The sequence below is a fragment of the Tachypleus tridentatus genome, chromosome 6 (assembly GCF_004210375.1).
Source record: "Tachypleus tridentatus isolate NWPU-2018 chromosome 6, ASM421037v1, whole genome shotgun sequence".
In the NCBI taxonomy this organism is placed as follows: domain Eukaryota; kingdom Metazoa; phylum Arthropoda; class Merostomata; order Xiphosura; family Limulidae; genus Tachypleus; species Tachypleus tridentatus.
In genome coordinates, this window is record NC_134830.1 from 96,908,675 (window position 1) to 96,933,211 (window position 24,537).

General features: G+C 30.1%; 2 protein-coding genes across 3 annotated transcripts in view; one reads left to right on the forward strand and one right to left on the reverse strand.

The window, feature by feature from the left end:
• Positions 1-24,537, forward strand: part of eIF5B (eukaryotic translation initiation factor 5B) — an 88,672-nt gene that overhangs the window by 59,943 nt on the left and 4,192 nt on the right. The window contains exons 15-23 of one of the 2 annotated variants that reach the window (XM_076506431.1): positions 818-959; positions 3,807-3,938; positions 5,961-6,143; positions 9,843-10,004; positions 12,094-12,225; positions 13,596-13,727; positions 19,241-19,317; positions 20,744-21,047; positions 23,314-23,475. In XM_076506431.1, the coding sequence (XP_076362546.1) occupies positions 818-959; positions 3,807-3,938; positions 5,961-6,143; positions 9,843-10,004; positions 12,094-12,225; positions 13,596-13,727; positions 19,241-19,317; positions 20,744-21,047; positions 23,314-23,475 (1,426 nt within the window). Of the gene's footprint in view, positions 1-817; positions 960-3,806; positions 3,939-5,960; positions 6,144-9,842; positions 10,005-10,847; positions 10,958-12,093; positions 12,226-13,595; positions 13,728-19,240; positions 19,318-20,743; positions 21,048-23,313; positions 23,476-24,537 lie in introns of those variants that run through there. The other variant, XM_076506432.1, reaches the window with a different exon arrangement.
• The window catches only part of LOC143253124 (uncharacterized), a 59,210-nt gene continuing 49,557 nt past the window's right edge, over positions 14,885-24,537 (reverse strand). The window contains exons 3-4 of the transcript XR_013029390.1: positions 20,403-20,509; positions 14,885-17,924 (exon numbers count right to left, since the gene is read on the reverse strand). The gene's annotated coding sequence lies outside the window, so the exon portion shown is untranslated. The remainder of the gene's footprint in view (positions 17,925-20,402; positions 20,510-24,537) is intronic.

The window sequence follows — 24,537 nt, forward strand, 5'->3', positions numbered from 1 at the left end:
GTTTGGGGAGCATTTCATTTCTGCAGTAATTTGTTGGAGAGAATTAATCCAGAATCATGAAAAGTTTTTCTACAAACTCTATTCTTTATGTTTTTCAGCCATGGTATGACAACTAAACATAATATATGGTGTTAAGCACTGTTTTTATCAAGATATATTTGTGGTGTGCTATTAAATTGATTTATTCTAGCATATATCTACCATATGACAGTTATTTTGGACCATAAATTTGATTAGTGTGTTCATTCAAGCAGAACCCTTATGGTATGCCTTGGTACAAATATATGGAAATTTTTAAGTGTGGTAAGTATTCTCACTCTGACTTATTCAGTTGAGGATAGTGTTGAAATTTACATACCATAATGACATGGAAGAAATAGCCCCATGAAGTGAAAAGAATGAAAACATATTCTCTTATTCTAATGCTTTTGCACAGTACTGTATATGCACAGCTTTCAGTACATATATAACTATAAAATTTAGCTGCGATTTATTTAAAAGGTGTAGATAACACTATTAGGTACCAGTTGTCTTTGTTAATTCATGCATTAAAGTAAGCTTGAAATGAAAAGATTTAGCATTATTAATTGTTAGATATAAATCTGGAATAAGCAAGAAAAATATAAATGCAGTACAACTTTAAGTAAGTATGTTATACTGAAATATGTATGCATTTCACTACATATTCAGTATAGTAAATGCTTTGTATAATCTTAGAAAAATACATTGTCAAAATGGAATGACTATTATTTTATGAATTGGTATTGCCATAATAAGGAAGCTTATACATGTTATTTTATTATATTCATGTCTGTAGTAACCTTCGTTCGAGAGGCTCATCACTTTGTGACATTGCCATTCTTGTGGTAGATATCATGCATGGATTAGAACCACAGACAATTGAATCAATCAATCTTCTGAAACAGAAAAAAACACCATTTGTGATAGCTTTAAATAAAGTAAGCATTATGATTTTACTTGTGTAACCCTATGTTTTAAAATTAAGAGAACTTTCAATTACCATCATGTGCACCTAGTTTGGTGACTTAAATTTTTGAAGGAATTAAAGTTGTAGCATTTTACTTTTGGCACTTTATTAAAATATGTGTGTGTGTGTGTGTGTGTGTGTGTGTGTGTGTGTGTGTGTGTGTGTATATATATATATATAGTTGGCAAAGTGTAATTTTATGTCAAGATAGCAACACAAATAGAAATAAATATTTATCAGTATTATTTAACAGTGATGATAGTTACTAAGCAAGTTAGATCACTAACATGAGATCACGGTAAAACATTATGGCTGTTCTACTGAGCTGCTTGTCAAGTGTTATTAACATTTTAAAATTCTTAATGTTGGGAAGAAATGTAAAATTAAATAGAATATTTAGAAATGCTTGGAATAAAATTTTTACATTTGTAGCTTGGCAAAAGACTGAAGATTAGATAAATATATTAAAAGCAAGGTACGTATCATGCTAAGTAGTTCAACAAATCTACTAAGTTGTTACTGTTAAAGAATAAGGATAATTATAATGGTTTTAGTCATCATTGGTACAAACAGAACACAAAGGTGAGTTATCACAGTTTTTAACTCAATCCTTGTCAAGTAATAAATATCATTAGTCCAGATAAGATCTTGAGGTATTGTCTTTAACATATCTGAGCTGGGACAATTGTGTTCTTATTCTGTTAAGAGCGATTGGTAACCCTGTCTCATTTTTGGCCTGTAATCTAACATCTGCTATTCTTTTCTCAAGTGAAAGCTTTTGTAATTGTCATCAAATAGCAATTAATCAGTCATCAGATGTGTGGATTTTTTCTAAGTACTTGCACTAAAAGTTAAAAATATACATGAAAAGTAGAAATACATAGAAAGTGTGATTGCCATAACTAGTATGCTATTCGATTAAAAAATTTTAAAATACTGGGGTTGAATATGTGGGTTCATTTTATGTTAAGTTCTATATGGTTATTAATAAACTGTATGATAGAGTTGCAATTGAAAGTACCACTAATTTCACATTCCAAAAAGTAGTAAATATACTGTTATTTAGGTATCTTTTGATAATTTTTTTTACTACATTTTCCTGCAGGTGTTCTATACACAATTAATAAGCATTGTTGTAAATAAAATGTAAAGTTTGTAACCTGCCTACTTGCTTTACTTTTTTTCTGTGTAATGCTCTCCTGGAGTGTGGTTTTACACATTTCATGGAGTGATTTGAGCAAATTGGTATGAGATGGGATTTTCTCTCTTTACTTTAATGTGAGAATAATTATTAATTTAGGTAGTCTACAACTGATATATATTACACTGGGAACTTTCATCATATCTTAACAGTGCAGTTTATCATGATTTATGCTTTTATATCTGTCATGTACAGATAACTTTCTCCAGTTTCCACAACCACAGAGTTACCAAATAGCATGTTTCAAAGCCAGCTGACTTTGGAAATACTTTGTTTCATAGTAGTCTTTTGTTTTTATTTATTTGCTTGTATTTTCTTTTTTTCATTTGTTGTCCTTTCTTTAAACTATTCTCTGAGTAACACTCTGTGCACCTGCTGTATATTATGAATACTTCATACTTCTGTTGAAAATCTGTTTCTTATTACCACAATAGGAGTAATTTAAAACATTAGCAAGATTACATGAAACAAAGAACACTTTAATTTTGATTTATTATTTTAATTCTAAAAACCCATCAGTAAAAGCAAAGAAGAACCTTATATTTATTTGTGTTTTGGGTTATGTATAAACATCACTAGTCTAAACAAGAGAAACATCCTATCTGTATAGTAATACTATGAAACATTCAGTATCAAATAAAATAATTGATAGGTTGCTTAGTAGACACATGCTTTGGAGAAATATGATAGAGAATCATGTAAACAGGCTTACTGCAATCTTGGGAAAAAAATAGCTTTGATATTTAGTCATCTCCCCTACCCTATATAAGACAATGTCTTTAATGCAGCCACCCCAGCATGATCTACCTACACTCCTGAAGTTTAAATTTAATTGTGGTGTTAATGATAAAATAAAGAATATGGGTGGAATGAAATACTGAAATTGGCTTGAATTCAGGTTCAGCTAAACAATGAGTAACAATCAATGGATGGTTCTTCTACTGTTAGCCCTGATGAAACCATGAGTATGAAAAATTTGTTGAAATTGTTTTTGTTTTTTCTATCTAGAGAGTAAAAGTCACTTTTTCTGTAATTTTATTGACAAATTGGATAGTAATCAAGGTTTATGATATGAGTGAGTAGATTCACTTGAACTACCCTTGAAGACAATATACTTTCATTTAGTTTATTTGAGCATCTGATTTTGCATTCAGTTTCTTTATGATGTTGGTTTGTTTTAATAATGTAACATTTTGAGTGATTGAATAATTGTTCCTTCATAATGAGTAAATTAGTATACTTTGTCATTTACAGTTCTGTTATTATCTGAACACAAGACAAAAAAATTAAAGTAGAATAAAGTAGTGTGTCTGATTATACGTAAAAAGTCAGCAGATACATTATTTTGTTGCTTTTATGTTGTAAATCTGATATTTTTGGTAAGTAGATTAATAAATGTGTATGTAGAAGACATTAAGTAAAGAAAATAGGCATGTTGCTTAAATGTGTCATGAATGTATAAAATTCTGATTAAGTATTTCAGAACTGCATAATTTTCATATTGATGTACGATGAACGACAAATAGATTCACCTTTTTTTTTTCTTATGTAAAAATTTATGAATAATTTAGTCAGTCCATATATAATTTGTTTCTTATAGCATCTGCTATCTTTCAGGTTGATAGATTATATGAGTGGAAATCGAATCGAAACAAAGACATTCAAGATGTTATCAAAAGCCAAGCTAGAAATACAAAGCTAGAATTTGAAGAGAGAACAAGAGAAGTCATTGCTCAAATAGCAGAACAGGTAGAATTATTGTTATAGTCTGATATTTTAAGATTATATTACAATAAATGTAAAAAGCAAACAACAATGAAATGTGGTTTTAGAGGGAACAGGTCTAAGAAAATATCTCAAAATACTGTTTTGATGTATTTTAAAGCTTTACAATCATGTTTTACATGTTCAAGTTTGTTTGTTTTTTACACCTGAAAGTATTAAATTATTAAAAATAAATTTCAGTTTGTGACATGTTTTATTGGTTAAACATTTCAGGTTGGTTTAATAAATGTTATACAGTCAGTTTGTCATTCAGTGATGTTCAGAATAGAACTAGAAACAGCTGTATAGTGTTACAACATGAAAATACTTCGTTATATTCAAGTATCATCTGTTGTTACCATAGTATCCATGCTTGGTTTTAGATAATCTGAATAAATCATTACAACTCTGAGAGCAGACACTACTGACTGTCTTCTCTGGAATCTAATCTAGTTCTCATTAGTTAATACTATTGAACTAAAGTGTGATTACAGTCTAGATATTTTGCCTATCATTTTATTAATGCTTGGCACCTGCATAGTCACAGAAGACACCTATGCCAAGAATGACCAAACTGTCAAAGCATTTCTCCTTTATTTCTGTGTGTGTGAACTTGGACATCTCCCCTGTTCAAAAAACCAGCATATCTTGAGGGACAGAAGGTTCAAGATATTCCTGTTATTCCACTGTGATCACTCAGGTTGAACTCAGTCAATATATTGCATCTGCCAGGATGGTTCCATCTGTTCTTGCCTTTATAATGGATTGCAGGCATCTTGTGGGTTTACAGGCTTTTCATTCTTAATACTGAAGTATTGTTGCATGAACTCACTGATAAGTCTATCTACATATAAACTGATAAGAATCTATTCTTGATTTGCTGCTCTGCTTGAGTGTGTTTTACTATATCAGTTTTGAAACTTATTGACATATGTTTCAAGTTACTCCTGATATATAGAGCTGTTGTGTACTGGATCTAAGTGACAATGTTACTCTGTACTGTGGCTTCCTAGCTGTAGATTTAGTTGTAACATGAAGAAACCACTTTAAGAAGTCCTAACTTTCCTCTTGCTGAATCTTAAAAGATGGTGTAATCTGCTTTCTGTAAACAGTAGAACAGTTTATAGGACAGAATTATTCATTGTTAATGCAATATATATAAATTACATCTCTACTTCTTGACCCTTTGTATTGTGTTGAATGTTGTACCATCTTGTGCTTGCCAAAACAATCAATTGACATTGTGCAACACAGCTCAGAACTGCTTGAGCATAAGGTTTGTATTGTATAATATTAGCACTTCTTTTCCCATTTTAAAAATGTTCTTGGCTATTCTAGAGTATGTTGTACATGTGGCATGTTGGCCACTATACTATTTGGTGGCAAATAAAATCAGGTCAGCAAAATCTTGTGACCTACCAAAGCTCATCTTTCTGCACCATTAGTTGATTTTTAATCCAGCATGGAGTTTCGTCCTGAAGCCTGCCATGGCTCCCTTCTAGGTCAATATTGTAACTTATTGGCATGTGTTCATTTTTAAATTACACCAGATAGGTCTGTTCTGTACTGGATCTAAGTAACAGTGTTAGTCTACAACATGGCTTTCTCGCTACAGATGTGCATGGACTACTAATGTCAGTCATTCTCATCACAAAAGCTAGAAGAATGCTGTCATAAAGGTGTGATTCTCAAATTACCAGGTTATGGTTCAGTAATCTTGGTGATTTACCAAGCATATAACTCTGGAATGTATGTTAGAACTGTATTATGCATGGAAATTCTACGAGTCAACTGGTAATTCTCTTAAACTTCCCTCCAGATCATTATGGCTCTTCTCTTGGATTGTTTTTGGATTTATAAAATCCGTTCAGAAAGTTGTATGTGTAGAAAATGGGAAAAACAAACTAAAGTTCTCCTCTGAATTAAAACAGTAGAAGGAACTTGATGGAAAGAGTTTAACTTTCTTTTTTTTTCTCATTTTGTATTTTTTCCTTTATGCTTTTGTAGGGGCTCAATGCATCTTTGTATTATGAAAATAAGGACACTAGAACCTTTATTTCAATGGTTCCTACCTCTGCTATATCAGGGGATGGTATGGGCAACGTCATTGGTCTCATAGTGGAGCTGACTCAGACAATAATGGCTAAGCGGTTGGCTTTCTCAGAGGAGCTGCAGGCTACCGTATTAGAGGTACTGATAGTTTCATTAGTATGGTAAAATTTTAGTGTAATATTAAAGAGTTATTGTGTGTGTAAGAATGTGGTTTTTAAAACGTGTAATAAAAAGTAGTGCAGATAATAAGGATATATCAGTCACTTTTACCACTGAACAATCTTTCACTTCAAATCTTGTTATTGTGAGTGAATATGTACTGTTACTAGAAATTACACATAGTAATTGGTTAAATTTATCAATCACTTTACTTTGGTTTAAGAGGTTTTTAGATAAACATTGAAGGTTATATTGTGAAATCAAAAATTATTTTGACAAAGAAGTTCAAAAGAACTACACTATGTACACAAATTTTGTTCCTGGATAATATGTGTTATTTCTTAATTGCTTATGTAGTAAAAGTACAGAAAATGGCCATTATTCCCTTCAAACTTTGCTTTTGTGACCTGGATAATGAAATTTAGAAATTAACCTATTTTCTGTGTAAAAATGGGCAAATTTGCACATTTTCATTTATATAAGGTCTGAATAAAACAATATATAAATCAAGATTTACATAAAGCTATATAAAAATGAACAAAAATGTTTAGAAGTGAGTAGTTTTTCAAGAATTGCGACTGTAATGTAAACCACTTTCATGTATCAGCTCTCAAATTTAATCTCCCATCATGTTTTTGTTATATGCTCCTTGGTAGTGACATTCAAAATCCAGTATATCTTGGTGGAAGTGCTTGCTTGCTCCTTTGAGTATGTTCCCATGTTCTCCTTCAATTTATCAAAATGAGCTTCAAGGATATGGACTTTCAGGGACATCCTGCAGCCCATTTTGCCACAGTTTTCCACCAGAGTCTCAACCAGTTCCAGATAATTTTTGACTTTGTGATTGCCCAAGAAACCATGAACCACTGCAACAAAGCTGCCCCAAGCTTTTTTTCCTTCCTCCTGAGCTTCTTGGGGAATTTTGTGCACTCCAGGATTTTCTTTATTTGTGGTTCAACGAAGACACCAGCTTTAACCTTTGAGTCAGACAGCTTAGGGAAGAAGTCTCAAAGGTACTTGAAGGCTGCAGACTCCTTACCAAGAGCTGTGACAAATTATTTAATAAGACCCAATTTTATGTGCAGTTGTGGGAACAATATCTTCTGAAGGTCCATTGGTGGCTCACACTTGACATTGTGCCTCCCCACAGAGAACTCGGTCCATTGTGGCCAGTGCTTCCTGTTGTAGTACGCTGCGGTGTCCCTGCTGTTCCAAAGGCAAAGATAACAGGTAAACTTGGTAAGGCCTCCTTGGAGACCCAGCAGGAATGCCAACATTTTGCAGCATCCGATAACATCCCAGCAATACTAATCATGCTTCAAGGCTCTCTAGCAAGGGCTTGATGCTGTTGTATTCCTCTTTGAGGTGCACCAAATGAGCCAGGGGAAGAAAAGGATATTTATTCCTGTTATTGAGCAGCACAGCTTTGAGGCTTCTGGATGAGTTATCAATGAAGAGGCACCATTCATTCGAGTCACAGGCAATTCTAATTGCCTTGCACTGACCAGATACATTGTGGCAGAAGCAGATCCCATTGTGACAGGTAAAGAAGCTTGAAAAATATCAATGATGCTTTCTCTGACTTGCAATTTGCAAATTTTTATCTAACAAATCCCACTCCTTGAATCTCGATGTCAAAAGCTCAGCATTTGACTTTATTAGACCAAGATCTCTGATCAAGTCATTTTCGTTGGTTGAGGGTAGTATGGGTTTCTTTTAACAGCTGTACCTCTGAAATTGTAATCTGAATCTTCAACATCCACATCCTCTTCTGATTTGCTGCTCTCTTCTGAGGATGGCTGCTTTCTTTCTGGCAGAGTGGGTACAGGGCAGTGTAGCACTGGGATGATAGATGATGGAAGGTCCGGATACATGATAGCAGATATATTTTTACCAGCCCGACATTTGGAAGGGTCCATCATGCAGAAATAACAATTGCTTTGAGTGATCAGTAGGTTCATGCCAAATTCTTGGAATAGCGAACTTCACGGCTCTCTTTTCCCCTCTGTACCATCCTGCAAAAGAGCAAAATAAAATTGTTATTGTGAAGGATAAATTTATTTCATCCACAACTAACGTATAAGAGGTTCATGCAAAATATTTTGTGATATTTGTTTCATACTATTAGAAATTTAAAAAATAAATATATTAAAAGATATTTAAATTTTGAAAGGTCTAAAATTTGTATAATATAAAATCTTACTTATTGAAGTAAGCAAAAATTGTCCGTCTTGCCTTCTATAGTTTTTTGTGCAATGCTCGCAGGTGAAATGAGGTGCCCAGGGTTTGTCTTGATCCCCAACAGGCTTCACACATTTTAGCAGATGCTGTCACAAAGTACTTTTTTGCTCTTGTCTTGATAAATTGGCCACATACATAGCAGAATGTGTCTAGAGAATGCTTGCAGCTTCTTGATGCCATCTCTGGTGAAATGAGATAGGTCTGTGGGTTCACTTAGGTAGCTAGAACAAAACTGAGTGGTGAGCCCCTTTATATATATTACAATGGAAAATTCTAGAAAATTTTAAAAGGTTCTTGAAAATTCTCGTAAGTTCTACAACATTCTAAAAAGTTCTTGGAAATTATTGTAAGTTTGAGAAAATTCTCTTTCAGCTACTCAGCATTGAATCTACCTGGAATGTTCTGGAAAATGGGTAAATCTAAAAATTTCATTATCCGGGTCACAAAAGCAAAGTTTGAAGAGAAAAATAGGTCTTTTCCATTTACTTTAGGCATAAGCAATTGGGAAATAACACTTTCTGCCCAGGAATAAGAAGTAAAAATTTTGTTACATAGTACTATCAGTGCATGAAGAATTATTTGAGGATTTATTTAAAAATAAACTTTGTACAATTAGGTGTTGTTTTTGAGACATTATTTCAAAACAAAGTGATTTTAAAGAATTTTGAATAATTATGAAAGCAGTTATTGGATTTTTTTTAATTTACAGAAAATGCACAATGGATATCAATACACTTCTTAAAGCTTAGGATAGATTTTGTTCCAAGTACTTGCAGTTCTTGTTGCCTCGTTTTTATGTAGAGGATGGGACAGAAATGACTATGCAATTGCTGTTGTTAGAGTATAGTTTAGTTTCTGACTGTTACTGTAAAACAAAAAAATAATTGGTACAAGTTGTCTTCATAATATTTTTTTTAATACCAAAGGTATACCCCAACCTATTATCAACAATATAGTACAAACTTACATAGTTACATTTACTTTGCACTGTATCACATATGTATATAGAAATCACTTTGGGTTTACAATTTTATGAAATTGATTGATTTCAAGTTGAATATTTCTAACTACTAAATTAAACTACTAATCAAACAGACTTCACACATTATATTTATTTCTAACATTCAAGTAAGGTTGATGGTATATTTGCTTTTTTGATTCTTTTTCATGCAACATCATACCCAATGTCATACCTAAAATGATTTAGCAGTTTTTGAAGTAGTGTTGATTCTTGTCTTAGAAAATGTGAGGAAATAAAAAAATAAACAAATGTATGTGTTTATGTAAATAACCCAAATACACAGTGTATAATATTTTACATTCCTGATAATCATATGTAGTTGCTTTTCATTTAAAAAAAAAAAAAAGACTGCACAAACAACTGTCGGATTTTATGTAACAAAATCTTGAGTAATAATATCAAACTTGCAATTATAGGTAAAGGCTATACCAGGTCTAGGAACTACAATAGATACTGTATTGGTAAATGGAAGGCTTCGAGAAGGAGACACTATAATTCTAGCTGGTCATGAAGGCCCTTTAGTTACACAGATTCGTTCTTTACTCATGCCTCAACCACTTAAAGAACTTCGTGTGAAGGTATGGGTAATTTAGAAATTTTGGTTTATTATTTTTCATATTACTTTTACTTTACAGCATAGCAATTTTGTTTAATAGCAGTATGTTATTTTAACTCTTGAGTTTTGCTGCATATTCTGGCATTTTGGGACCGATATTGTGTAAATTAATTCATCGTTTTGAAAAGTAAAGAATTGTTGTAAGTGAACATTATTACAAACAAAACCTAATAAGAAAGAATTTATTGTTTGACATTAATTTAATAATGTCCACTTGTGATAATTATTTATACTTCAGTCTGACTTATTAGTGATGATAATTGACAATGATAATGAGCACATTTATCAAATGCCAAGAAGATTTTATTCAAAACTTTTTCTTTTTTTTTTGCATTTTGAATGGACTATTTAGATATTCATTTTGGGTTACTATTTTGTTCTAATTAGGTGTTCTATAGGAATAACGTTTGCAGTTTACATATCTTTTTCATGTGTGTAGATTCATTGAACATTTTCTCATTCATTCCTTTTTGAGAGTATTTAATCCAGTTAAACTGGATTAAGCACAGAGTGACTTGTTAATACTATTTCACAACCTAAGTGAGCTGCCCATGTTACTTCAGCTACTTCCCAAACATCATGCTACTAAGATTTGCTGAGCAGTTTTAGTAACTATTATGAAAGAAAACATATAAATGTGTTACTTGACATTTTTTAGTTCAACACAGTCAAAAAGTATTCATTAAGTAATTGTACATAGTTTACCTTTTGCTAAATCATCAGAATTTACATTGTAAAGTTAATCAAACAAGTATTTATTTAGACTGCATTATTTGAAATTATTTGTCTGTTTTTTTTTTACAAGATGTAGGCAATAGTTACAGCAAATCCACAGCCCAGGTTTCTTTCATGGTAACTTTTCACCACACTCATAAAGAATCTCAACTAGTAACTTCAAGACCTAAATCTGGAGACTTCATATGGAAGGTCAATATTACAATTTCCAATTAGTACATGACTTATCACATAGTATATAAAACTGTTGGAGCAAATTATCTTATTTTTCTCAAATTTTATTCCCATAGGCTATTAATTCCACTGAGGAGAAAGTGTGCAAACAGTTAGAAACCTATCAAACTTACAACACTAAATGTGCTAATATGCTTTGACATCTGGTTTATGATGTGATGTATTATACATTTGTATTGGTAATAGATCAGACATTAAACTTTACTAAAAATGTTTACCCAACACACTTAAATGGGAACATTTCAAAATGTTAGATTCTGGATATAACTAAACTACATGATTAAGTTAATCTGAAAATAGGTTGTGGTAATTTTTATATATGTATTTGAAACAACTGCTCTGAAAGTCTCGTTTTGAAGCAACTCTAAAAACTTTAAATGTAAATTATATAATTGTTTTGTTGCTTTAAACCAAAGTTTAGCTCAACTAAATTATTTCTGTGGAAGATCAAAAAAACTTGTATTAGTGTTGAAATTATTTTAATTTTGAACTTGGAATCTATAAATTTTGTTTACAAAACCATGCAGGATGTATGATTTATTTGTTAAGTGGACTTGTTCAAAGAAGTTTCATTGTTAGAGCATTTTAAATTATTAAACTGATTTAAAAAGACAAGAAGGGTTATAGTATAAAAGAAAAGGAATTATTCAACTTGTAATGAAATGACTTGAACAAAAAATCCAGCAATTTTCTACAGTGAAACAATAGGTAAATATCAAACAAAATAGATTTCTTATTAAATAACCAAGTTAATTAACTGTATTTCTATCTGATTTTGTTATTATAGTAGTAGAAATGTGACTGTAAAAACTTGTTAAACAGTGTTATATGTTGTATTGTTCTCATGGATATTATTTGGAGATTTTTTTACTGAAATTACTGAGTTCATATTTCTGTTTATGATGAATTTTCCTACATAAAAGTATCTCAAGTATAACTTATTTTAAATTGATAGATATTGTAATTGTTGTTGCTATCTCAATTAAAGTTTGAAAGATTATGCAATTGCATAAATAATTTTTTATTAGAATGTAGAGTTGTTTTGGTGGAATTGAAGAAATTTAGGAATATTTCTTCTTAAGAATATATATCAAGAATTCAAAGAAGTTGAAGGAGCACAAGGAGTTAAGATAGCTGGAAAAGATTTGGATAAAGCCATTGCAGGCCTGCAATTACTTGTAGCTCATCATACAGATGAAATAGATATTTTAAAAGTAAGTTAACTTCTCATGTCAATATTTTATTTTTGCAAGTCATCTCATTGTTATTTTTTTGCATCCATTGTATCAAAATTGTTTTATAAGTAAAGATTACCTCTAAAAACCATTATCTTTACATAACATAAGTTGGATCTATGACACATTTACATCTTTAAATATAGAAATTTTCATTGTACCCACAAAATGAAATGAATATTTCATTAAAACTTGAAAACTTGCATTCAACATTGTGTTATGAGACAGTAATGGAAATAACTATACAAACATACAAAAGCATTAAAGAAAGAATAATGACAATTAGATAGTGAATCAGAAACTCCAAAAGAAAGGCAAATAAGTTGTATTTTCTACATGAGCCTTTTGTTTTTACAAAACATTATACATTATTTTCATGCTGTCATACAGTTTATCAGAATATGCCTGTATTTGTTGGCAGTTGTGGTGTCTTCAGCCTTATATGACCATATTGCAGAAATTCAATTGCAAATTTGTGCTAATCCCCCATCATACCTCATTATAGATGTACTTTGACAATTTGAACTTTGATTTGTGTAAAGAGCACATTTCTAACCTTGCTTATTCCATTGTTTTTGGTCCAATGTCCATTTCAACCTTTTCATTTGGTTATATCTTTTTAACAGTAGAATTCAAACAGCTAAGCATCCAGTGAGACCAATTCAACACTAATATGTATCTTAATGTTCTATAGGTAATATTCATACCTGTATTGAAACATTGGTATCCAAATACCTTAAATTAACATTCTGTGGATGGTGGTGAAGGTTTTTTGGGTTTTTTTTGTCATTAGGCTGACAAAAATGGGTTTTTCTAACAAAACAATACAATTCAAAGTAATAAACAGGCCCATGATATTTTTTTACCTCTAAGTTCACGTACACCACTGTTTACATAGCTAAGCAACTAGTATTTGCCTATCATTACTCCATGTTACAGTGATTTTATTTTCTTGCTAATACTCTTATCTTTCTTGTAGTCTAGTCATGAAGACTGGTTGAAAGACATGATCTTTTTAGCCAGCACTGATGTCGTAACGTACTTTGGAAGATCAAGATAATAAGAAAGAGATCATAGCTTTTCTTTTGGTGTTTTCATAAATCTTTTTAGAAAGAGAGGAGTATTTGTGTTGGTTTACCTACCTAACCTAAAAACACCGTTTACCATAAGCATTTTAAAGTTGCATTAACTCAACTATCTTAGTCCCATTCTGTAGTCCTGGTATATGAATAGTATAAGTCCTTGTTATATATTTTTTATCAATGTGTGGTTTCATTTTCTGAATGTGAAACATCTAAAATACTACAGTAATTGTGTATTCAATAAGTACACACTAAAAAAATTTTCAGGAAGAAGTTAATTCATCCCTGCGAGAGGTAATGAGCTCTTTCAAATTAGCAGAACGGGGAGTCTATGTTCAGGCATCAACCCTTGGATCACTTGAAGCTTTACTGGAGTTCCTGCGAGCATCCAAGATTCCAGTGAGTTTTTTTATTTGAATGAAATAAAAACTGCTATTTTTATTAATATCTCTTATTAATTAATATACATTTTCAGGGCCATTAAAGACAAAGGCTTAATGAACAGATTTTTGTCATACTAATTATCATGGATAAGTTAATATGAATAGTACTGTAGTCATCTTGTCATAATATACCACCTTATTGTGTTAATGTGTAAAATAGTATTTTGATAAATAACTATTCAAAATATGTTGCTTCTTGGAATATATTTGTCTGATTTTATAATTACCAGTATTTATATAAGTAGAATGTTTTACAATTTTGGTTCAAATGGAGAAAAAGAGAATTTCTAACACTATAGCTATTTTCAATCTAAATCATCTGTATTAAAAAAACAGCTATTTTTCAAACCACATGGAGATGTTGGTTAGTTTTCAGTTCACCATTGTTATACAAATACTGCTACTATTTGTTTAATGTAAACAAAAACAAAAAATTTCCAGTACATGCAAAGTTTAAACTTAAAAATTGTAGTAATAATAAATTTTGTAAATATCTAAATAAAAAATCTTAGACTTTTTATTGTGCATTTGACCTGTTTTATAGTCAGATAACTTATTTTTGTACAGATATGCTTTGCCTAAAAATAATATTCATTGCATTTGAAATTATTTGTTGATATTGGAAATTTCCAAAATGTGAATTAGATACACATTGATGTTACAAGTTTCTGTAAGATAAATTGGCATGAACCTACATGTAATCGGAGTATCTTTACCAGCAAATTTGATTTATAATATTAAGGAAATTTATTAGTAAGATAATATGTATATAGATAGATTTTAAAAGTAGAATAAGGTTAATTCCAAAAGAAGCGTGAGTAATAAATAAATTTTAAAAATGAAGAAACGCTCTTCATCGTAAGGATGGTGGTGGTTGAGTGTAGGTGTGAAAGAAAAAACCCAAGTCATCTTTGCTATATATTTAATGATTAAAGGGTTTTAGAAAATATAGTCCAATGGGGTATTTCCCTACAATTTTGTTATAAACATGAATTTTTTGTAATGCAAAGAAATGTTTTTGTAATTCATAGTGGAGTTGTTTAAAATTACACACATATATATATATGCATTTAATATGTGTATATTGTATATCATTAAACATGGTACAATAAATGTAAAGTTCATCTATATATGCTGAGAATTTATTGAAATTTTTGTTACAGCCAGAAATCCCAGGATAAAACTAATGGAAAGGTGTATAAGATTATTTATTGACATATTTCAGTGAAGCAAGATAAATTTAAAAATGACTAATAAAACTAATAAGAAAGATTACATGAAAGCTTTTTGGCCTCATACTCATGTAGGTATCAACTGATCTTAAGCCTACAAAATAAAAAATAAAACATTCAGTTATTCAGTGTATAAGAACTTAAGAAATAACAAACAACACCATGGTAATAGAGTAGAAATAATTTTAAAGAAAATACTGCAGGATAGTTGCCAAAAATAATTGGCTATTAGTGACTCAATCAACATATCAGTGCTCCCAAAACATTAATAGGTAGTTATCTATGTAATTAAATGGATTAAAGTTTAGAACTTGTAATATTTTATTGAAAATAGGTTTAGAAGAGCTTTGACCCTGTAATACATTATTGAAAAAAAGCATCTTAGCACTTATAAGAACATTAAGAGGGAAAGGTATTAAACTAATATTTTTAACTGATAGTGCAAAATTTATGACAAAAATAATGTTCTCATTGGTGAATGCTTGCTGTTTTTTTGGGGTTTTTTTACATTAATTGGAAGTGCCACTGAAATTACAACCACAAAACAGTAGTAAATGAATTTTGTATTTCTACCTTTGGATTTCATTGACAGTTTGGTAGAAATTATAAAGTTATAAATTAAAGTGTCAGTTTTTAATAAAATTGTTTCCTTTTGAAACGTTTATTATATAGAATTGTTACTTCTGTTTATTTTTAAGGATTTTACCACAAAACACATTATTTAGGATCACATATTGAAAAACATATACCAGAATCTCCGAAATCTAATTATCCAAACTAAGATTAAGTTTAGTACCGTACTTTAAAGTACATGCAATTTATTCATTTAACACATTCCATTGATGTACTTCAAAATCAAATACAAGAAACTAACTACAGACTTCATAAACTAACTACTATAAAAGTTTTTGCATCTTAGTGTTTTATGGCTGTTACATTATACAGAAAATAGATTGTAAAAAAAAAAAAAGGTTTTTCAATGCAATGGCTTTGTTTAGAGCCACACATAGTTTTCTATCTTTTACTGATCAGATCTGCCCTAGTTTAAATTCAATTGCATGCTTCTCAAATGTTAAGTTGTACAAACATTGATAATCTAAAACATTCTCAGATGGATTCTTCCATTAATTAAGAAGAAATGCTAGTAAAAAAAAGTTGTCAATTAATCACTGTCTGAAAATAGTGTCCTGACTTTAATAATTAGAAAACATTCAAAATACTTGTTTTAAGTATCATTGGAACTATAAGAATACAGAACAATTTGGGAAGACTGAGAAAAAACAAACTCAAACCAATAAAAGTTAACGAAAGATCAGAAACTGTGCAATAAGCATGAGTTATTTTTAAACAAGTTTTAAAATTATTTCTTACACCACAAGTTAATTATTCTTAAAAGCTTGGTCTCTGACGTGCTTTAATCAACTATACATAACATAATTTTGAATGGAATCTACTGAATTGACAACAAACTTGGGAATTCTTTGCTTTGTAATTAAGTCATGAGTAGAATAATGTTCAGAATGTTAGATATATTTGTTGTTGTTTGAAAAATATTTCTTAACTAACCATAATACTTTTTATAATTTATAAGCAATATATGTGTCTATATATAATTGTTTATATTCTAAAACTTAATATTAGTATTTTTTTCAACATTTTCTTTGACCTGACATAGAGAAAACAGTTTTGCTTCTCTACCCATATTTCAAATGCTCTTTAGTTGGAGTTACCATTTCTGATCTAGATTGTTTCTCATTAACTATGATTTGTGAAAACATTGGTTACAGTAAATAATAAAAGATTTTATTGGGTGGATCAGTGTCTGAAGAGCTTTTCTTCCAAGGTATAAAATTGACATTTTTTATGATTATATTTTAGTAAATATGAAAGAATTCAGAATGTTTTATAACAGTTGCTGATTTTTATTGTACTTAGTAACTTTGACATCCCATAAATTTAATTATTGATGTCAAACACAATACCATGCAAAAGTGTTATGACAAAGTCAAAAATTAGATTTCAGACTACTTTCAAAGAACAATGAAAGGTAAATTACTCTTGAAACATTAAAATGTTATTAATCTTCTTATTTAGTACAACAGACACTCAGTGAAAGTGCTTGAATTCAACAAATAGTTAATATTTTGTGAGTCTCTCTTTTGCTTTAGTAACAGCAGACAGTCTTTCATGTTAAACATACTTAATTAAAGTATCCTTTGAAATTTTACTCCATATGTCTTTAATACACTCCCATAAAGTTTCATTGGAAGTAACTTTTAACTTGTCAAGATTTTGGTCTATTAAATCCCAGATATGCTCAATTGAATTGAGATCGGGGCTCTGTGGAGGCATTGCATCATTTCAGTGACTTTAATAACTTCTTTTTTATCTAAGTATTTTTTGCATAGGGTGGATGAGTGTTCAGGGTAATAATCTTCTTGGTAGTAGAATTATTTACCAATAATGTGCAAATCATTGAGTATACCATGACAGATCATTATATGATGGTACTTGTGCTGGTCCAGTATTCCATCTATTTTGCAAATATCTCCTGTTGCCTCAGCAGATAAACACTCCTCCATTCCATCACATTGTCTCTCCCCCATGCTTCATGGTTAGTGCTATGCATTGAGGTATCTTTCACCTGATGTACAACCTACACTTTGAACCAGATATTTCAAGCTTGGACTTATAATAACACCCTTTTCCCAATTATCAGCAGCCCACTTTTTGTATTTTTTAGCAAATTTCAGTCTCTTGACAATATTTGAAGTAAATGTTTTTTAACTGCTGCACAACCAAATATTCCATTCTCATTGAATCTTCTGGATACTGCAGACATGGACACTTTTCTGTCATTTGATACATGATAATTTATCTTGTGCTTGAGATCAGTGAAATTCTTACTTCTGTCATGAAAGCTGCATAAACAAAGATACTTAACATTAGTATTATTGAGTTTAAATGTTATGCCTCTTCCTTTCATATTTTCAAATTTGTCTGTCTCAGTCTGATAATCAAGGGTGCACTTGATAGTGTTTTAAGTCTACAGTAATTTGTTGGAAAGTCAACCAGCATCACATAAATAATTTTAGATGAACTCTCTGCTCTAATTCTATATCTTTTTGGCCCAGGACATGACAACAGAACTTAATATATTGTGTTAAACACTGTTTTTATAAAGTTCATTTGTAGAGTGCTATTAGATTGATTTCTTCTAGCATATGCTAGCTCCTTACTAGCATGAGTGATAATTTGTATCAAACAAAAATAAGTCACTGTAGAAAAAAAAAGGTCAGATATAAACATACAAGTGCAAAGTCACAAGTTTTGTAACTTCAACTGAAAAGACAATTGCTATAAATGAAAAAGAAGTTATGACTTTATAAATTTGTTAATTTATTAGGAAAATGCTTAATACAAATATAAGGTTTCAGAGCAAGGTTTACTAGTGTAGCATCAGGAATAACAGTAGTTTCAGCCTTTAAATTTGTCACATAAAATATCTGTTTTCAAATGAAGCTTTGAGAAAAACAACATATTATACAGTATTAAATATTATTATAATGCAGTTACAGTACACTCAACATTCATTAATAGACAGAATTATGATAGTTAATTTTAAATTGAGAATTTTCATCAAGAAGTTACTTGTTTCACTATTTGTTCAATACTAGTGTCTTAAAATTATTTTTAGAGCCAAATATTGCAACAACTTTACAAGAAACTAAAAACATTCATGACACCATTAAGTTCTTTTAACACTGTGACACTGACAATGTTAATAAACAACTGAGTAAAAATGAAATAAAGCAGCAAAAAATATAATTATCTCTAATTATTTATCTTTGAAGAACTAATATATTGTCCAAGTGGTGTATGAATTACTGATCCAAAGTATGAAATATTTAATTTTTGTCAATTTTAGTTGTGTCTTGCCTTAGAGGAGTGTGTTAAATATAAAACAAATCATGAAATAGGTTAGAATTTAGCTATGTTTAAGTATATTTTAAAGTTAATAGCTTCTTAAAGCTTTTTTCTTTCATGCAGGTTGTTTTGTTTTTTTACCTTCTTTTATTTTTGTCTCTTTACATTAATAAAATGCTTACATCCCAGGATGTACCACTTAGTTTTAAATGCATCCTTTAAAGAGGTTGATTATCTTCAGACAAAATTTCTGTTACAAAAAAATATGAACTATAAATGATGACTTGTGCATTTTCCTCTTTCTTTGCAGTATTCTGGTATCCGAATTGGACCAGTAGTGAAAAAGGATGTTATGAAGGCCTCAATTATGTTAGAACATGATAGTCAGTAAGTACTTTTGTAGTTTCATTGTTACACTGGTGACATTTATTGTGTTGTAGGTAATTATGCACTAATATTGGATTTTTCATCAAACTGTGTTGAGTATATCTTTTTTTTTTAATCTATTTATTACATTTAAACTTTGACACCAAATAAAGTGAATTTTTCCATTATTTCATTGGAATAACTTTTTTTTTCCCCTTACTATACATACAACTAAACATTTGTCCTTAATTTAATATTTACTGAGGGTTGTCTTAAATGATGTTCATATTTTGGTTGTTATATAGTCATAGAAATAAAAGGAAATTTTCTGTGTGCTTATCATAATTTGAATTAAAGATCTGTATTGAAGATGTTTTTTAGTATTACTGTGTTTTTGAAAATATTTATTACAAATATAATGTTTTTATATCTAGACATGGTGTGATTTTAGTATTTGATGCAGGGTTATTATAATTTCCATGATTTCAAAAACCTGCCCCAATGAAAAAGAAATTGTGGAAAATTGAAGTAATGGATATAGGATTCAAGCAGTCACACTGCAACTAGAACACACTAACAATATGTCTTTACTGGGTATCTTTTAATATAAAACATGAACAAATGACATGAAGGTACAAAAAATGTATATTTTGATTCATCTCAGGTGATCAGGTTTTGATAAAAAGTTTAATAAAAACAACCTTTATATCCCAGGTGTATCAATGTATACTTTTATTTTAACCAATGTTTCACCTCTGTGGCTTCCTCAGGGTTAATATACACAATTGTTCGATGTTAGAATGGTTAAGGTTTATAAAAATGTGTAAATCCCTCGAGTATTCACTATAAATTTTGAAAGACAAAATATTTTTAATAGACCAGGATGCTTCAGAATATAATTGGAGTTTCTTACCATTAAAGATGTTTTGCATTGTTAGAACTACAATTTGTATACTAACCGTGATGTCCATCAAAATAATAAGTTTATTAACCCACATACTTTATAGAAATTTCTTGTTTGTACTTTCACCTCATCTGAGAAGTTCCCAACAAATTTGTTGTTCTCTTTTAATTGCCCCTTCTCCCTCTAATTTCTAAATTCACACCTTCCAGAAGTTCCCAGCCAGTCAGAAACTTTTTACTGCTTTTCTTCCCTCCACAATAATTTTCATTTTACACATTATTGCATCCTTTTCCTGGTTTTCAGGAGCTTCTGAAATATTTAAACATAGCAATAAGCTGTGAAATATCATTAGTGACTTTTCATGAAAGCTGTGCTAGATGACAGTTCAAAAATGAACTTCATCTATACATTTCTAATGTGTAAACATAATTGTTATCTAATGAAGAGAAACATTAGATAATGAAAATCAAAAACAGCACTGGATTGGATTAAAAAAATAAACTTTTACAATCATGACTTGATATGTGTTTTTATAAAATATAGGTATGCTGTCATATTAGCATTTGATGTGAAGATTGAACGTGATGCCCAAGAATTATCTGAGAGTTTAGGAGTGAAAATATTTCAGGCAGACATCATCTATCATTTGTTTGATAAGTTCACAGCCTACAGAGAAGAGTTGAAACAAAAGAAACGAGAAGAGTTCAGACAGGTTGCTGTGTTTCCTTGCAAATTAAGGATTTTACCACAATTTATCTTCAATTCTAGAGATCCTATTGTAATAGGAGTTAGTATAGAGTCTGGAGTGTTAAAGGAAGGGACACCTCTCTGTGTGCCTTCCCGAGACGTAAGTACCACTATTTAATTTCTGTAGTACACAGTAATATGTCTATATTAATAGTAGAAATAAATAACTTTATAATGCCAAATTGTTTTTATTTAATTAGAGACTTAGTGTTTTGATTTACGGCTTCTGCATGAGTGTTCACTAGAACATAAACTATAGCTGTCAGTACACATCTTCAAATAGTTTAAATAATAAATTCAGTTCAAATCATTTTGTACAGTGTGCTTTCAAAATAGTAAGTAGTAAAGTTTATTGTTGAAGTAATTAACTGCTACAGGTAGTAAACAAAGTTCTATCAAGATCAGAGTGAAATAACAAAAAAGATAGGTTAAAAGTAATAATAATGAAAAATAAAATAGTTAATAATATAGGTGCCATCCTTTGTCCCTATTCATTTTTGTTTGATGAGAAGAGCTGCTTTAAATTTGTTTGTCTACTTTGGTGAGGGTCTTTACAGAGAATGGTGGTTTCAATTCATTTGTTACTTGTCCACAATTAGTTAAAAAATGATCTGCAACTACGTGTCTTTCAAAAATAAATTTAAGATAGTAATTCAGAAACAGTGATTTATTTTATGTCAGAATGAACCACCCCTGCATGAGCATTTCAGGTGAGGATCCAAAGACCTCAATAAGAACTTGCTATGTCTATTATGCCTAAAGTTTTGACTGAAACAACAAGTTATACTATGTCCTGAAAAACCTCTAATTTTTCTAACTCTAAAAGATGTTATTGTAAAAAAAAATAAAAAATTCATCATAAGATTTTAAAGTTAAAGCATTGTAAAGAGTACTGCAAAGATAATCCAGTGTATCAGTAATTTCTTTATTGAATCAATTTGTATTCTTGAGCTTAAATAGTGTATTTTATGATTAACAAAAAAAGTGATATGTAAAACTGTTTTATAAATTTCAATAGAAAAATATTCAAACTTGTATGGAATATCACTTGATGTGTGGATTTTCATGTTTACTGCAAACAAATTTAAATTACTATATGTATATGTATAATCTCTCTTTTTCCTGTATTACATTTAATTGGCATGACATCACAATTTTTTTTTAAATACTTACTTTTACATGTGGCTACTTGTTTGAACTAATAGGCACTAAAGTGTGAATAGTACACAAATTTTGGATTTCACCCAATATGATTTTGTATATTAAGAGAGAGAGAGAGAGAGAAATCAAATCATTCCTTATTAATCAACTATAAACTTTGAAACATATCACGTAAAGTGTGTGGTTAAATAGATAGCTACTAACCAGGTACTAGTTAGCATGGTTTATCATAGCAATGTTGGATCCTTGATTTCAAGCAGTGTAATACTTTTTAGAAGAATGTCCATAATATTTATAATTATGACATATTAATCAAATCAGTTTTTAAACTTTCTGCTACAATGCCACATTGCAGAATAAGTAGGAACCATTAAAAAACAGAAAATTATTCCTGAAATTTGTACACAGCTCAGATCTGTAAATATCACATGACTATTTTCAGTACTTTTATAGCTCACTGATTATGCATTCCACTAAGTTTGTTTTTTTTAATTTAGTTACATGCATTAAATTATTTAGCTTACTGTAAATATGAAATTTTACTTATTCTATGTATACAGAATTATTCTAAAAGTGCTTGAATTCTATCAGAAGTTCCTTGTAACTAATAGGCTAATCACAAGAAACTATTTTAACACATATGACATCATGAAAATGCCTATGAAAAAAAAAAGTTTAAATATTGAAGGCAACTTAAAGTATATTATGATGTTCTGTGACTATTCAGAGTAAAAGTTCTTTGAATAAAACTTATAACCAAATAAATTATACATGTAATACTTAAATAATTCCAAAAGTAAATTTCTGTTTTTACTTTTGTATTTAGATTTTTCATATCACTGGAAAAAATACTTCCATGATTGTTAAATGTGGATGGTATTATTTAACATTTAAAGTAAGTGTACATCACACTATAATGAATGGAAACCATTATCAGTTAGTTTTCTGTTTCTGTACACACACAGCTTTATCAGTAAATTAGGTTCTTGTGTATAAATATCAATTTATCCTTTGAAAAACATTGCAAGTGTTCTTCACAAAATTTGATTGTTTAAAAAAAACTTATAATGCACACTTTTAATGCTACATAGAATAATTAATAAAAATTGTTGTAGTGATAATACAACATGTTTCAGTCTAGTATCTTCTTTGTTATATAAAAGTGTAGTATTCCAGAAATGAAATCTTTTTTTCCTTTTTTCCAGTTTCTAGATGTTGGTACAGTCACAACAATAGAAGTAAATCATAAACCAGTGGAAAATGCAAGAAAAGGTCAAGAAGTGTGTATAAAGATTGAACCTCTATCAGGAGAATCTCCTAAGATGTATGGACGACATTTTGAACATACAGATCTTCTTGTTAGCAAGGTATATTTGAGCTTTACCAGAAATAATTTGTGAGTGTAAGTGTTTCATATGTATACATTAAATACATAGCTTCTGCTAGACTGTATATTTATTTATCTGTGATTATATCATGTTCTTGGATGAAATATTTGGTTGATTTTAAATCAAAGCCAATGGCTGATGATATGAGATCACTATAAACAAATCATAATTATAATAACTTTTCATGTTTCTGTGTATGTACATTATATAGAATATTAAAATGTATGTAACTTTATAAATTACATGGATATAGTAAATAAAGCTGGTTAGTTTGTGAATGGGATGCTACCTAATCATTTTTGTAGACTTTTTTTGTCACATACAACCCCTTGAGGTAGATTCCTTTACTTGGTAAGGGGACCTTCCAGAGAAGGTTATGTACTTTCAGTTTACCTGTTTTGGGATCTGACCAAAACATGTGTTTGCTGTGCATGGCAACATATAGAGGGGTAGAGAGAGGATCCTGGTGGGTGAGTGGTGTTTTTAGCCATTGCAGCACATCACTTTGGCCTTAAATTCCCGTAGATGGGTGCCCCCCCCCCCACTTCATATTAAATATAACTTATTTTTATAAGAGTACATAAAAATAAAATTGTGATAGTTTCCTGATGATAACCATCAAATTAGTTTTACCAGCAGTGAAAACTTCAGAAGTACGACTGAACATGCTGATACTTGGTTGTTTCTTAATTATGTACAGGATAAAATAATAAAATAAGAAATTAATGTTTCTTAATTTTCTTTTCTAAAATATATTCTAGCTATACTTGTTTACTTTGTTGTTTTTGGCTGCTGATACATTTAGACAGGTTTAAAGTCTGTATATTTATAATTATTGAGGGTATACTTTTCCAAAATAATTTCTAAGTTAACAGAAAAAAATTTATAAAGCTAACGGTTAGTAGCTTAATAAAATCACTTATTTTTTCATGGAAATGTTAGAGCTGTAACTAATCCATTGCATTTGAAAATAAGATGCTAATTCATTCATCTGCAGATGTTTTAAAAATCTATTTTGAATATAGATGTACAGAACAGTTT